At 42.7% G+C, this 16078-nt stretch overlaps 1 protein-coding gene across 1 annotated transcript in view; it reads left to right on the top strand.

Annotated features, from left to right (window-relative positions):
• The first annotated feature begins 5280 nt into the window (after positions 1–5280).
• Atad2 (ATPase family AAA domain containing 2) overlaps positions 5281–16078 on the top strand; it is a 44451-nt gene continuing 33653 nt past the window's right edge. The window contains exons 1-6 of the mRNA XM_031358350.1: positions 5281–5573; positions 9122–9270; positions 12580–12626; positions 14088–14253; positions 14665–14767; positions 15138–15222. Coding sequence (XP_031214210.1) covers positions 5400–5573; positions 9122–9270; positions 12580–12626; positions 14088–14253; positions 14665–14767; positions 15138–15222 — 724 coding nt within the window. The 5' untranslated portion in view covers positions 5281–5399. The remainder of the gene's footprint in view (positions 5574–9121; positions 9271–12579; positions 12627–14087; positions 14254–14664; positions 14768–15137; positions 15223–16078) is intronic.

Below are 16078 nucleotides of genomic sequence, written 5' to 3'. Positions count from 1 at the left end.
TTATTTAGGGCATGGGGAGGGGAGTTAAGAGGATAGAAGAGGCAGAGAAAGGCAGAGAGAAGGAGAGAGTAGATAAGTGGAGGCCTGCCATGACCATGTGGCGGGCGGGGGGCAGGGGGAAGGGAATGGGGAGCAAGGGAGCAAGAGGCAAGAGAGAGGCAGGAGTAAGAGGATAAGAGTGCTGGTCCCTTCTTAAGCACTGCTAATTTCTTAGCTCCAGCTAACCAGCATCAATTGTCCCAGTAGTCTGTTCTATGCTTGACTTTAAATACAGAGCCACGTAGCCAGAACTGTCAAGTTCTACTGCTTGCTAAAGCAGGAACACTTATTCTGTTACATTATTACTAGCTTTCTTTTTTTGTTTGTTTGTTTGTTTGTTTTTTGTTTTGTTTTTCAAGACAGGGTTTCTCTGTATAGCCCTGGCTGTCCTGGAACTCACTCTGTAGACCAGGCTGGCCTTGAACTCAGAAATCCGCCTGCCTCTGCCTCCCAAGTGCTGGGATCAAAGACGTGCGCCACCACCGCCCGGCTTATTACTAGCTTTCTGTTTTCCAACTCCTTCACTACCTAAACTTGTCTGTCCTGGTACTTGCTCTATGGATTGACCTTTAACTCAGAGATCTGCACGGCTCTGTCTTCTGAATGTGGGATTCAAGACATGTACCACCATGCCTGAACTGCAGCTTTTCTTCACCTAGAACTTGCTCTGTCCCAGGCTGGGCTTGAACTCAGAGAGATCTGCTTGCCTTTGTCTCCTGGAATTAAAGGTGTGTACCACCAAGCCTTGGCCAAATCTTTTCGTGGTCACTATTCCTCAAGATCCAGATCAAAAGCCTGTGTCTTCCAGCCTTAAAATCACAAGTATAGGGCTGGAAAGATGGCTTAGAAGTTAACAGCACTGACTGTTCTTCCAGAGGTCCTGAGTTCAATTCCCAGCAGCCACTTGGTGGCTCACAGCCATCTAGAATGGGATCTGATGCCCTCTTCTGGTGTGTCTGAGGACAGCTACAGTGTACTCATATAAATAAAATAATTCTCTAAAAGAAAATACACAAATGCGCCCTCCACTTCTTTTTTTATGTGTATGAGTACACTGTAGCTGTATAGATGGCCTTGAGCTATCACGTGTGTGGCTGCTGTTGACCTCAGGACTTCTGCTAGCCCCGCTTGCTCCACTTGCTCTGGTGTAATTTACTGCAGCTGTCTTCAGACACACCAGAAGAGGGCATCCAATCTCATTACGGATGGTTGTGAGCCACCATGTGGTTGCTGGGATCTGAACTCAGGACCTTGGGAAGAGCAGTCAGTGCTCTTACCAGATGAGCCATCTTGCCAGCCCTGCCCTCCACTTCTGAATTGTTAAAAGTCCAAATGAAAACAGTAACCAGGTAATAGCACCTAACATGACATACCTATTTCTTGTTCTACTGCAAACACACAAACAATAAACTTAGTTCGGTGGGGTCTTACCTAGGCCACCATTCCCTTAATCTCCTTGAACATAGGATTCAGCTCCATTTCACTTCCTGCTGCCCTTTACTACTTGAACCATACATTTTTGTATTTTCAAAACACTCTTCGTGAGAGTAAACCAGAGGACAAAGTTTACGTTGGACTTCTCTTCCTTTGTCAATGCAATTAATCTGATTCTCTCCACTCTAGTCTTAGGCTCAGGCAGATTCTCCAGACAAGGGCAAAAATAGCCACATTCTTCACCAACCTATCACAAAAAACAGTCTCTAGACCACATACTACCATTCTCCTCTGAAACCTCTTGAGCCAGGTCCCTTCAGTTCAAATCACACTCAGCACCAATGTCTTCCATATTCCTACTAGGATGTCCCACTAAGCCCCACTCAAAAGCTTCCTACTGCTTTCCAAATCCACATTCCTCTAGTCCCTGGTGTCCAGCCCACCCCCACAATGCCACACTCCCTCCAATGAGGCAACACCTACTCTAACAAGGCCACACCTCCTCATAGCTTCATTCCCAGAGCCAAGCATTTTTAAACTAGCACACCAGCTTTAGCTGCATACAGAGTATGTCTCTATTTTGTAGTTACTTTGTATTCAATGGCTGCCTAGCCTGTGATTGTCTCCTGATTATTTTGAGGCGTGTGTGCAAAGGTGGTGGGGAGACAGGGTTTCATATAGCCCACATTGGTCTTGAACCTACTGTGTAGTCAAGGATGGCCTTGACATATCCTTGCTCTACCTCCAGAGTGTTAGAATTACTTGGCATATCGCCACACCTAGACTTTGAACATAAATGGCAGATCCTACCAGCTAATAGATATGTGTCCTTGAACAGAGCTGCTTCTGCACCACCATACTCCGGATGCCTGTTTCCACATCTGTAAAACTCAGGTGAAAAATAGGTTTGCTACAAGGGTTGAGTTTGTCTATATAATGAACATAGTAGTTGCTGGCACATAATCATGTAAGTCACAGTTATTTGAAGTATAGCCCTCCCACAGAGACTTCAAGAGTCAGTTGTGTCTTTCCTGACAATTCCATTAGAAAGGAATGGCTCTTCCTTTGAGAGCCATTGAGAGACTTCTGAACTGCAAAAAATACACATTGACAGATCTTTTTAGTAAATGTGTGTGGGGGGGGGGGGATGTCAGAGCTTATCTCTATCAATGTTGGCAAAAACAAATTTCCTGGCAGTGCTTAGCTTTCCCAAGCAGTAGTTTTAACGGTGGTAGGAGAGCAGAGAGGAACTCATCTTACTGGCACAACTGTTAGAAACTATATTAATGTTTCGTCAAGTCGCTTAAAGCAGAGCTTACTATGTTGGTGTCACATGACTCAGCACTCTATACAATATACAACTGCATCACTTTGCAATTATGATGCTAGTTCTCATATCTCCGAGCAAAGTCTAAGCATTAGGCCTGGCATAGATCCTTTTTTATTGGGGTACGGATGGCTAGAGATGTAGCTCAGTTGGTAAAATGTTTGCCTGTCATGCAAGAAACCCTTGACTCAATCCCAGGCACCACATCAATGGTGTGATGGTACAGATGTGTAATTCAGCACTCAAAGGGTAGAAAGCTGAAACTGTCCCACAGTTTCACGAACCGGGTTCTGCCTTGACCGAAGGGAGAAAGGAGACCTGAAACACAGAGTTCGAGAACAAAAGGACACGGAGCCAAGTTGAGGGTTTCCAATCAAGGCTCTCTTTTACTTGGGAGGTTCTGCAATTATATACAAGAGAACATACTGAATCTCTGGTTACAACGACATTTGAATAACATAAGGAATTAGGGAGGAGTCAGGAAGAGTCCGAGCAAAGTCTAGGAGGATGTCAAAGGGAAACCGGCTGCAGGGCTGAAGGTGGAAACTCAGGGCGTCCTGAAGTTCTTGACTCAGGGGAGTGGCTGGAGGTGCAGTCCACAGTGGGGGAGGTGGTCAACAACAGATGTCTTCAGGCTGTATACTTGCCAGCCAGCAGGCACACAGCACGCATGAGTTGAGTCTGCAGTGGCAAACTCCGATGTCTTGCAGCTGAGGGACCCCAACAGAAAGCAGGAGTATTATAGATAGATATCAGGGTCTAACAAATGCCCACTGGGATTTCCAGTTTCTTCTGCCTCAGAACAAAGAATTGAGCCAGGGACATGTGGATAGAAGTAAAAGCAGAAACTGCTATATACATACATAAAAACACACACACATTTTGTTTTGTTTTAGAGAAAAGATTTTTCTGTGTTGTCCTAGCTGTCCTGGAACTCATTCTGTAAACCAGGCTGGCCTACTTCTCAGGAGATCCACCTGCCTCTGCCTCCTGAGTGCTGAAATTAAAGGCCTGAACTACCACGGCCAGCTACAGAAACTGTTTATTAAGAGAGTACCTCTAATCAAAATAGGCAAGAGCTGAAAAGGGTAGAACAATGGTGTCTGTTTCTATCAAATTGGGACATTTATATGTCTCTTGTTAAACAAGGCTGGTTTTTTTTTTTTTTTTAAATGCCAAATGGCCTCTGTATCAATTAAGAATGACAGAGATTTATCTGTTACCTAGACAGCCGCCCTGAGCTACTCCATGGTGATTTTGACGGCTTTGTTTGGAGCAGAGGTTGTCATTCTTCCACCACCAGCTGCCACACAGGGGCCCACCAACCTTCTGTGAGACCCAAAAGGCCTGAGAGACTTTTCAGTGGAGAAGGAATTTGGGGGAGCTGAACTACCTTTGCAAGGCAAAGCAGAGCAGTCAACCAGCACACAGTTTGTACAGGGCCCTGGCAGCTGGTGAGGAATGGGGCAACTCTTTGCCAGGTGGTCAGGTCCAGATCGAGTCAGCTGCTGCTCATCTTTGGAGGTAGCCTCAGCTGAGGCTATGAGAGCTGGTATTGCCTAACAGGGGGAGCCTTTTTTTATTAAACACCTTACATGCCAGTCAGCAGGTCTCTTTGAGGGGTTTGAGAGCCATCATCTAATCTATTAAGTATAGCCCTAATTTTAAAAATATGTCCTTTTTAATTACTTTTTTTTTTTTTTTTTTTTTTTTTTTTTTTTTTTTTTTTTTTTTTGGTTTCTCGAGACAGGATTTCACTGTGTAGCCCTGGCTGTTTTGGAACTCATTCTGTAGACCAGGCTGACCTCTAACTCAGAAATCCATCTGCCTCTGCCTCTGCCTCCCAAGTGCTTGGATTAAAGGTATGCGCCACCACTGCCCCGTAGCAGTAGCTTTTATAAGATTAGGATTTTATAGTTTCATCCCTGTAAGCTTATATGACTCAGTCTTTCTAGGGAACTGCTGCCAGTTCTTTTAGCTGTCTCTAAGGACCATTATATTTTCTTTCTTTCGTGCAGTTAATTTATTTTTGTTAATTCATCAATAAAAAAACAAAAAACAAAGAAAAAACAAACAAAAAAACCTTTTCGGCCTCAAAGTCAAACCTATCAAAGGCTTGGTTTAAGGACCTTTTTTTCCTGACGTTTGAAGCCTCGATGGCGGGAAGCCGCCGGCCAGTAGCCAAGGGGGCCTTCCGCTTCCACGCGCCAAAATTCCAAACAGGACGCTGCACCGCTCGCTCCGTCTCCTTCCACTGAGGGCGGAGAGCCGGAACTACACATGGAAGAACGACATCGCAAATTCCTGTTAAGTGCTCGACCCGGTTCGCTGGCGTCCCAGTTCGCTTCGGCTTAGGTTCCCGCGCTCTTGAGATTGGAGGAGAATTTAGGGTTCGTCGGTCTGGGGGGGGTCAGGAGGCGGGGCCGGCGGCGGAGGGGGCGGGGCCGGCGGCGGAGGGATTCGGCGCGCGTACGCTGTGGCCGCTGGGCGCGCAGTTTGTGGCGCCAGAATTCAGAGCGCGTGAGCGCCGGAGCAGCATCCTCCGGGGCTCAGGACTTCTCTCCCTCGCCTCGGGTTCCGGCTTCTGCAGCGGGACACCATGGTGGTCCTCCGCAGCAGCCTGGAGCTGCACAGTCGCTCCACCACCTCTTCGGCCACCGACTCTCTGGACTTGTCTAGGGAGTTTCTCAGCCTGGAGGACAGCGGCCGGAGGCGGCCCACCTTGTCCCGAGGCGCGGGGAAATCGACGGTGTCCAAAGCGGCGGCGGCGGGCGTGAGTACCGGCCTTGGGCCCTGGGTGGAAACGCGCGGAGGGGACCCGCGGCCCGCGCTGAGGTAGTCGCGGACCGGCGAGGTGGAAGGTTCTGGAGAGACAGAACTGGCTGGAAGCAGGCTGAACAGTTGGTCGCCACCTCCTTCCACGCAAGAGGAAACCAAGAGCCGAAGCGCTGCGTAGGGCCGAGCCGAGCGTTGCTTTGGGCCGTCCCTGTGCTCCCCCTATCTCCTTCCCGGTTCCTTCTCCGGTTCGCGTCAGTCAGGGGGAGTGCGACCCCCTCACTGCTTGAGCGCATGCACATGAACATTTTAACTTAGGGGTTGCGGGCACGGACAGTAAAGAGTCCACTGACCTCCATTTACAGTCCAGGGGAGGTTGCATAATGTGGAGGGACGAACAGCAACCTTTCGTGTGCACTTCCTTTAAGTCTCTTGACAAGCCCTAGAGGACCGTAGTGGTGATTATCAGTGTGACAGGTGAAGACATGGGCTCCAGAAAGGTTAACAGCAAATGGTGGTAGACAGTTCTGAAATTGGAACTTAGGTTTTGGTGCCTCCCACATCTTTCCTTTTCTGGCACTCCATGCTGCATTTACAGTCTCTGTAGTGGGAGGTTTGCAAATGCTTCTTGCCCATCTCAGGGACCAGTGCGGAGGGATTAGACATCGCCCCACTTCGGCAGTGGTGGAAGGGGACAACGTTCACCAAAAAGGTTGAGGAAGTAAAACTAAAAAAGTTTCCGAAACCGGTTAGTGAGGGAGTAGGAAAATAGAACGGGGTAGCTGGTCAGGAGCCTGGAAGCCAGTGATGGGAGCGCTGCACTGGGAGTGACACAGCAGTGGCCACTTAGTTCAGACAATGCTAATCTTGTATTAGGACACTATATAAAGTGAATGTCTTGTAGACAGACGCACTTGCTTCCGTGGGGACTCGATGAAACTACAGTTTTGTTTTGTTTTGTTTTTTCTTTTTTTTTAGCTCTGAAATTGTTGCTTTTAACTTGAGAATCCTGACCTTTTAGGGTTTGCTTCCCCGTCAGGTGCAGGAAATGGCAGAGATCGGGACATTTCTCACTCAAAATTACAAACCAGCCTTCTTTACATGAATTTTTATTCTGCCTTCTGTTCTAGCAATTACAGCCTTCTAGGACTTCTATAATCTCCTAATTTTTCTATTTATATTTCTCCCTTATTCAGAATGTAACTATAGGGGTATATATTTTTAAATTCTATTTATTTTATTTTCTGCTAGCACTGTATTCTAAAATGGAACATGGCACATAGTAGATGCAGGATCTGTTTTTAGTTGTCATTATTCACAGAGATAAGCTAGGCCTGATATACAGACTGCCATTCATACTATATGGAGGTTGAGCACATGAAGTACATACAGCAGCCTGTGTTGGCTGAAGGGGATAGTCTCCAGGCCAGAGTTTACTGTACACATTTTATCTGTTTTGGCTTTTTTGAGCAGGTTTCTCTGGATAGCCCAGCCCTGGCTATCCTGGAACTCCTGATATGTAGATCAGGCTGGCCTCCAACTCAGAGCTGCCTCCTGAAGTGCTGGGATTAAAGGCATTCACTACTACCTGGACACATTTGATATTTTTGAAATGAAGTCCTCCCTTCTATAAATCAAGGTATTTTTGTAGATCTTCTAAATTAGAGGTTAACTAGGGAGTGTCATACCGGATTTTCCTCAAAGATGACAGATTCATATTAAAAAGCACCCTCTATACTGAGAGTAAAATAGCTTTGTATTTGAAAAGTATTATAAACTGGAGACTTTATGTTTCAAAGATTTAACTCTCTGCTAAATTGAATATTTCTAATTTTCTATTTCTATTGAATATTTCTAATTTTCAGTCACATACTTATTAACATATGGTAGAGATGGTACTTCGGATGGTTAAATTTATTCATTTTAAATTCATTAATATGATTTTTCTTGGTTTAATATCAGAGACTGACCTAAAATTCTGAAAGTATGGAGAGTGACCCATAACTACAATGTATCTTGTTTTAGTTTTAAAGGCACTTCTGTAATTTTAACTTTCAGTAGCCTTTTGTCTGCATTGACTAGATTATTTTATATGATAGTGGGCACTTAGGTTACCAGTGTGTAGTGTTGTTTGGTGAGTCCACCCTTGTTACATTTTCTAGACAAATGTGGGTATGATGTGGAACATTCCTTATTTATTGAGCTTGTTTATCAGTGTGCATCTGGAGTCTTCATCCCCTTCATGGAAAATTTCTGGATTTCTTTGAGTGCCGAGGGGCACACTTCTTGAAGCCCACTCTCTGTACTTAGGAAGTTGATGGTATATTCTTGGGTCACCACGTCATTAATGGCAGACTTGAATGTGTAGCCCTGCTTCAGCTTCCCATGTAGCTGGAATTACAGGCCTGTGCCAAAGCAGGGGTGGAATGGTAAGTAGGGCTGTGGAGTTGAGTAACATGACACAAGTCTTCATGCAGTATGAGCCTGAAAGGGCTCTTAATTTTAGGTTTAGAAGCTGAAATATTAGGAAACCCTGAAGAGCTGTAATAGAGATTTGATGAGATAAGTTAAAGAGCACTTGTGCTCTTTGAAAGGACCTGGTTCAATTTCCAGAACCCATAAGTTGGCTCACAATTGTCTGTAGCTCCAATCCCAGGGGATCCAACTCCCTCTTCTGACCTCCACAGGTTCCAGGATCAGGCAGGCAAGATACTGATACAAAAAATAAATAAATCTTAAGAAGAAAAAAGTGCCATTCTCTTGTTCCTTCCAGCATATAAATTTTATTTTAATTTTTCTTTCTTTTTTTAAGTAATCTTTTTTTTTTTTTAAGATTTATTTATTATTATACGTAAGTACACTGCAGCTGACTTCAGACACACCAGAAGTGGGCTTCAGATCTCATTACGTGTAGTTGTGAGCCACCATGTGGTTGCTGGGATTCAAACTCAGGGCCTTTGGAAGAGCAGTCTTCCAAAGTTAAGAGAGTGCTCTTAACCACTGAGCCATCTCACCAGCTCTTAATTTTTCTTTACTGTGTGTATGTGTGTGTGTGCATGAGGAAGTAGGACAGCTTGCAAGATTCTGTTCTCTCCTTCCACCCTGAGTCTTGGAATTTTAATTTAGGTCTTTAAGCTTGGATCCTTTACCACTGAACTATTGAGCTGACCTTATTTTTTGGTATGAATATCCCAGCTCAGCCTCACACTCTGTAATGTAACTGATGTACATATGTAACCTTAAACTTCTAATCCTGCTGGTATGACCCCCTCCCATGCCAGTCCAGTTCCTATCACCCCAAGTGGTGGGATTGCAGGCAAGTGTCACCCACCATGCCAGGATGTAAATCCTGTATTTGCAGTTTCATAGCCTGTTTTAATACTTGTAATAAAATAATTATTTTGATTTATTGTTTCTTGGAGATATAAAAATAATCTTGTACTAAAAGCAACTAACTATTAATATAATCAGAGGAAAACTCTTAGCACTTAAAATTGGTCTTAACTAATATAAAACTTATAACAGCTTTCTTAATTTTTCTTAAAGGATGGATCCTCAGTTAAGGGAGTTGAAATCTACCACAATACACATTCTTTAAGGTCTTTGAGAAAGCAAGCACAAACTTCTTCAGAGTCTAGTTTTGATAAGAATGTGGAAAGAACAGAGAAATACACCAATGGCAGACATTTCACAAGGTAATATAAGGAAAACTTTTATTTTTATGTTTTTATTACTTTACATGACTTGTACATGCATGTATGTGTTTGCATGTATGTGGGCAAGTTTGTGGATTGCCTTCCTTGATTGTTCTTTGTAGGAACTTTTTTTTTTTTGAGACAGGGTTTCTCTGTGTAGCCCTAGCTGTCCTGGAACTTGTCTTTATACCAGGCTGGCCTCGAACTCAGAAATCTGCCTGCCTCTGCCTCCCAAGTGCTGGGATTAAAGGCGTGCGCCACTACTGCCCGGCTAAATTTTTTTCTTATTTGTGTCTAAAAGACCAGATAATCAATACTGTAGAGAAAATATAGAAAACTTGAGAAGCCATCCCAGAACAGATCTAAATATTTCTGTGATCATGACGTTCTTGACTTGGGTCCAAAGATCAGGAGTCACCTTCAGGGAACACATGAAACTTGTGAGATAATATTTAAACTTGTATATGCAGCTTTCTATGTAGAAAGGACTAAGGCTTTACTGAGTTTTGCAGGGTTAAAGTCTGGCCACCTGATTTGACAGATTTCTTTGTCACACAACCATATGCATCTATGGCAACTTTCATGCTTATAGTGAAAGTTTTGACAGGCAGGATGAGAAGACTGATAGGACTAAAGTATTAGTTATCTTTCTAGCACCTTCACAGAAAATTTAGTAATTTCTATAAAATTAGAAGCCCACCTAGTCCAGTACAACAAATTGCTACTTTAATCACTTTGAGTATTTTACATGGTTTTTACATGGTTTGAAGGGCGGCGCCCCTTGAAGAGAAAAAATTACCAGCCTAAAAACTAACTCTTGAACAATTTGCTCAAACTTTTTTTTCCCATTATGCTTATTGATTATGTGTACATGCTGAAGACAACCGTCAGGAAATTTTCCTTCTGTTCTGTGAATTCCAGGGATCAAACTGAAGTCAGCAGCCTTGGTGGGCAGGTGCTTATGCCCAGTGAGCCATCTTGCTGGCCCTGTTTAAAATTAAAAGCCTTTATTTTCTCTTTTGTTCTTACCTGTGTTCCAAGAAAAGTAAGAAATTAATGTTTGCTCACACTTTTTAAAGGATATATGAGTGAATTACCCTAAATGGTTTCCTTTTAATTTTTTAACTTTTATGTTTGGTATGAGTTCATGTCTAGGTGTGTGTAGGGGTGCATGCATTTTTGGGTGCTAGAGGTCTGTATATCAGGTGTCTTTTTCCATAACTGTCTACCTTATTTTGAGGCAGGATTTCTCACTGAGCCTGGAGCTCTTCGATTTAGCTAGGCTAAATCTCTGGGAATCTGTTTCAGTTTTATCTCCACCTTCATCCGTATCCCCAGTGCCACACCCAGCTTTTAGATGGGTACTGGAAATTCAAACCCAGATCCTCATGCCTGTGTAGTGGGTATTAAATCGATATTTTTTTCTTCTTTTTTGATGCAGAAGAATCTAGGACCCCAGGGATGCGTAGGGAGTGTTTTGTCACTGAGCTATAGTACTAGCTCAGTGAGAGAGTCAATAAATACAACTATTTACATAATAATATATAATGTATATAGTGTATAGGTTTTGAAAGATCAGATGAAATTCTGCCCCTTTCCCCCCACCATGCAAGATGTTTGAGTTTTGTTTTTCCAATTCAGTGGAATCTCTGTATCATTTTTGGGCGTGGATGTGGTGTTTTGTTTTAGACAAGGCTTTTACCTGAGCCTAGCCTTGAACTCAAAGCTGACTGTATGTAGACTTGTGGGGTTTTTTGTTTGTTTGTTTGTTTGTTTGGCTTTTTGAGACAGGGTTTCTCTGTGTAGTCCTGGCTGTCCTGGAGCTCACTTTGTAGACCAGGCTAGCTTCGAACTCAGAAATCCTGCCTCTGCCTCCCAGGCACTAGGATTAAAGACGTGCACCACCACTGCTCGGCCTGACTTGTGTTTTTCTTTTGTTGTTTGTTTTATCTTTCTTTCTTTGTTTATTTTTGAGACAAAGTCTCCCTATAAAGCCCTGGCTGTCCTAGAACTCCAATATTCAGGCCTTGAACTCAAAGATCTGTATGTCTTTCTGAGTGTGAGCACTCCATGGTAATCCTCTTGACCCAGTTTCTCAAGTGTTGGCATTAGTTCCAAGCTATTGTTCATAGAAAACAATTAACATATCTCTAAGGTCAACTCTCTTTAGAATTCCAAGTTTCTCAAGGTTATGAGATTGCTATATCCTTTTTTTCATGCAATGCTTTTTTCAACCATACTTAAATACTTAGTTTAATGATTTCACTTATTATTTCAAGTGAGATACTTTGACTTGATTTTTCTGTTTGGCTAAGAGATAATAGCCAATGTGGTAGGTCACACCTATAATTCCATCACTTAGAAGACTGAGTCAGGTTGGAGCTATAGAGATTGCCCAACAGCTAAGAATACTTTGGCTCTTCCCAAATTCAATTCTCAGCACCTGTGTCAGTTATCTCAATCTGTAACTTCAGCTCCAGGGGGATCCAACACCTGGACTCCACATGCACAAATACATACAATTAGAAATAAATAAAGCATAAGGCTAAGGCAGAAGTATTGCTATTAGTTCAAGTCTAGCCTGAGCTACAACATGAGACAGACTTAGTTAGGGTTTCCTTCACTGTAAAGAGGCACCATTATGACCACGGCAACTTTTATAAAAAAACATTTGATTGGGGCTGACTTAACAGGTTCAGAGGCTTAATCCATTATCATAGTAGGAAACATTGCAGCATGCAGGCAGACATGGTGCTGGAGAAGGAGCTGAGGGTTCTACATCTTGATCAGCAGGCAGCAGAAGGGGACTGTGTCACACTGAGTGTAGCTGGAGCATATAAAACCTCAAAGCCTGCCTCTACAGTGACACACTTCTCCTAATAGTGCTACTCTGTATGGGCCCAGCATTCAAACACAGGAGTCTACGGGAGCCAAACCATTTCAAACCACCATAGACTCTGTCTCAAAAAAACAAAACAAATAGGTAGCGGCGGCAGTGCAAGCTTAGTCCCGTCGCTTGGGAGGCAGAGGCAGACACATTTCTGAGTTCAAGGCCAGCCTGGTCTACAGAGTGAGTTCCAGGACAGCCAAGGCTATACAGAGAAACCCTGTCTTGAAAAACAAAACAAACAAACAAAAATTTCAAAACAGACTTGTTTAGCCATAACATAGATATTTTCAATGTTTCTTGTTTTTTTTTTAAATATCCGAGTATTATACTTTCTTGACCTTGAGTTTGTTATATAGAATGTAGGATTTAAAGGTTTGTCAATTTTATTTTTAATTGATTTAGCATGTTCTTTATAACAGGCAGTTGGCTCGACAGCAGGCTGATAAAAAAGAAGAGTGCAAAGAAGGTAAGTTGTGCTAATGGCATTTCAATTTTGTAAAGCATGTAGTTTATAATTTTCATAGGCTTATTGAACCACATACAAAAACCTGTACGCTTCGTTAGATTTGACATAGTATGTAAAAGAGGCCATCATATTCTAATTTCGGGAAAATAGCCTTTACCCCCAAAAAGTTTCTTCAAGCTCCTGTTATGGTTTGGATAAGAGTAGCCCCTATAGGCTCATATACTTGAATGCGGAGTCTCAAGGAAATGGACCTCTGGTGGAATTAGGAGGGTTAGGAAGTGTGGTCTTGATGTGATGCTGAGGGAGGTTTCAAAAGCCCAACCAGGCCTCGTACATCTCGTTCTCTTCACCTACAGAACAGGATCTTGTTCTTAACTACTGTAACTCCCAGCATGTTGCTGTGCTCCCTGTGATGATAATGAACTAAATCTCTGAAACTATAAGCAATGCTTTCTTTTTTATAAGAGTTGTCTTGGTCATGGTATCCCTTCACAGTAATAGGACAATGACTAAGACACAGTTATATAATCTATCTTGGCTCTTCTGGTTCCTGTCTTGCCCTCAGATTCCAAAGTAACCACCAGTCTGTTCTTTTCTTCTAGACAGGTTTTCTCCATATAGCCTTAACTGTCCTAGAACTCCCTCTGTAGACTGAGCAGATCCACTTGCATCTGCTTCCCAAGTGCTGGGATTAAAGGTGTGGGCCCCTGCCACCACTTGACTGGTTTTCTATTGCTGTAGATTAGTTTGTATTACTTAGAGGATTATATAAGCAAAATCAATCAGGATCTCACTCAGTACTTGATATTTTTTTAAATGTAGGATGCTCTGTTTGCATGTATACCTACATGCCAGAAGAGGACATCAGATTCCTTTATACATGGTTGTGAGCCACTATGTAGCTGCTGGGGATTGAATTTAGACCTCTGAAAGAGCAGCCAGTGTTCTTAATTGCTGAGCCTCTGAGCAGCCCTTAGACTGATATTTTATTTTATTTTATTGGGTTTTTCAGACAGGGTTTCCCTGTATAGCCCTGGCTATCCTAGAACTCACTCTGTAGACCAGGCTGGCCTGGAACTCAGAAATCCGCCTGCCTCTGCCTCCCAAGTGCTGGGATTAAAGGCGTGAGCCACCACCCCACCACCACCCGGCTGATCTTTTAACTCTTGAGTGCAGGGGTGGCAGGCAATTGCACCACTACACCTGGCTTTATCTCTTCGTCTTTCAATAGATTTGAGCTGTTACTGATCGTGAGCTATTACAACCTGCTTTAAACTTTCAAATACAAGTCTTCATACGACATACCATAGGTATATGTTGTAACTTGAAAAGTTTTCTAGAAAAACAAGTTTAAGATGCTATAATTTTGCTGTGGGAAAGTTGCTGTCCTGTTGTGCATTTTCAATTTGTTTGGCTAATACTATTTAAAACCTTTTTATTTTTCTGTGCATATCTATAAAGACAAAGTTATTCCAGTTATTCGCTCATTGAGGAATAGAAACATTGTTCCAAGTACAGATCATTTGCATGAACAAAATGGAGATGTTGAAGTTCGAAGAAGCTGCAGGATTAGAAGTCGTTACAGTACCATGAACCAGTCTGTGCTATTTGACAAGCTTATAACAAAGTAAGTAAAAATGCTTAAGATCAGACCTATGTACCTAGAACAAACATTATTGGTGAAGGATTATGAAATTTTACTATTATCCTCTCTACCCCTCCCCTGACATATAAAACTCTGTAATTGGCTGTTCTTGAACTCAGATCTCCCTGCCTTAGCCTCCCAAGTGCTAGGATCAAAGGTGTATGCCTCCGCCCCGGCCCCTCCCCTTTCTCTCCCTAGAGTATTTATCTTGTGCTTCCACTGCAGTTGAACTACATTCCTGACCCCCTCCTGAACATTGTAATCTATTTGATTTGTGTGAAACATACTGATGAATGGTTATTAGTAACCTATATATGTGTGTGTTTAAATTCTTGAAAAGAAGTAGTGACTATATTAAGTAAGTTAATGCCAAAATTCTTACTATTTCTGAAGCACTGCTGAAGCTGTACTTCAAAAGATGGATGACATGAAAAAGATGCGTAGAAAGCAAATGAAGAAACTTGAAGATTTGGGAGTGTTCAATGAGACAGAAGAGGTAGTAACCATAGTTTTTCATTAGGTGGTGACATCCCATTTAGTGCTTGATCTACTTATGAATAATAATTAATCATTTTTCCAGTATTTGTTGATTTGTCACAAAAGTTTATAGTATGTCTACATTTATTTTTATTTTTGGTTTTTCGAGACAGGGTTTCTCTGTGTAGCCCTGGCTGTCCTGGAACTCACTCTGTAGACCAGGCTGGTCTCAAACTCAGAAATCCATCTGCCTCTGCCTCCCAAGTGCTGGGAGTACAGGCGTGTCACCACTGCCCAGCTTGTAGATCTACGTTTTAAGAATGATTAGAAGGTTTTAATTTGTGTGAACATATACTAAATATTAATGGATTTTATTTAAACATTTGCAGAGCAATCTTCGTATGTACACGAGAGGGAAACGAAAGGCTATTCAGCAGGCTGATGAAGAGACAACTGATAACCAGGGCAGTGTGGGTGAGTTTTCTTTTTAATTTCATGTTTTCTGGCTTTGAAGTTGAGCTTTTTTTTTTTTTTAAAGATTTATTTTATTTATATGAGTACACTGTAGTTGTCTTCAGACACACCAGGGCATTGGATTCCATTACAGATGGTTGTGAACCACCATGTGGTTGCTGGAAATTGAATTAAAGACCTCTGGAAGAGCCATGAGTCCCTCCATGTGTACTCTTTGGTTGGTAGGTTAGTCCCTGGGAGCTCTGGGAGTTCTGGTTGGTTGATATTGTTGTTCTTCCTATGGGGTTGCAAACCCCTTCAGCTCCTTCAGTCCTTTTTCTAACTCTTCCATTGTGGACCCTATGCTCAATCTAATAGTGGCCAAGCCTGCTCAGTCATTCAACAGGTTCTCCAGTGCAAGAGTGAGGATTAAAAAGAAAAAAGACCATTACACAACATTGTAGCATGACCCCAGCTAGTTCTGAGGCTGGGGTGGGCTTATTTTTTTCCCAATCTGCTGTTACACTATTTTAATTACATGCAAGTAATAAGGTCAAACAGTACAGTAAACACAAATAGTCAAGGAACAAGCAGGGCAACAAACAAAGTCCCGCGATCACTCCCGTGATCCCTGTTTCTAAGGGCTTATCAGGATGACCAAGATATCTCAACCTACTTCCTTGTCCTTGGCCAATATCAGATTCCTGCCAAGTGGTCCCAAAAGCTCCTCATTTTACATATGCCTGTTGGGCATTTCAGCTAATCTCATCCCTGTTGGGACCTGGGAGTCTCTTGCTTTCCTAATGTCTGGGACTAGATAGTGGTTAACCCCAGTTCTCCATCCCCCAACACACTTCTAAAACAGTTTCCTAAAATA

This window comes from Mastomys coucha, unplaced genomic scaffold (assembly GCF_008632895.1).
Source record: "Mastomys coucha isolate ucsf_1 unplaced genomic scaffold, UCSF_Mcou_1 pScaffold7, whole genome shotgun sequence".
NCBI classification, from domain to species: domain Eukaryota; kingdom Metazoa; phylum Chordata; class Mammalia; order Rodentia; family Muridae; genus Mastomys; species Mastomys coucha.
Note: the sequence above shows the minus strand (reverse complement) of the source record. Positions and strands in the feature narration are given on the sequence as shown.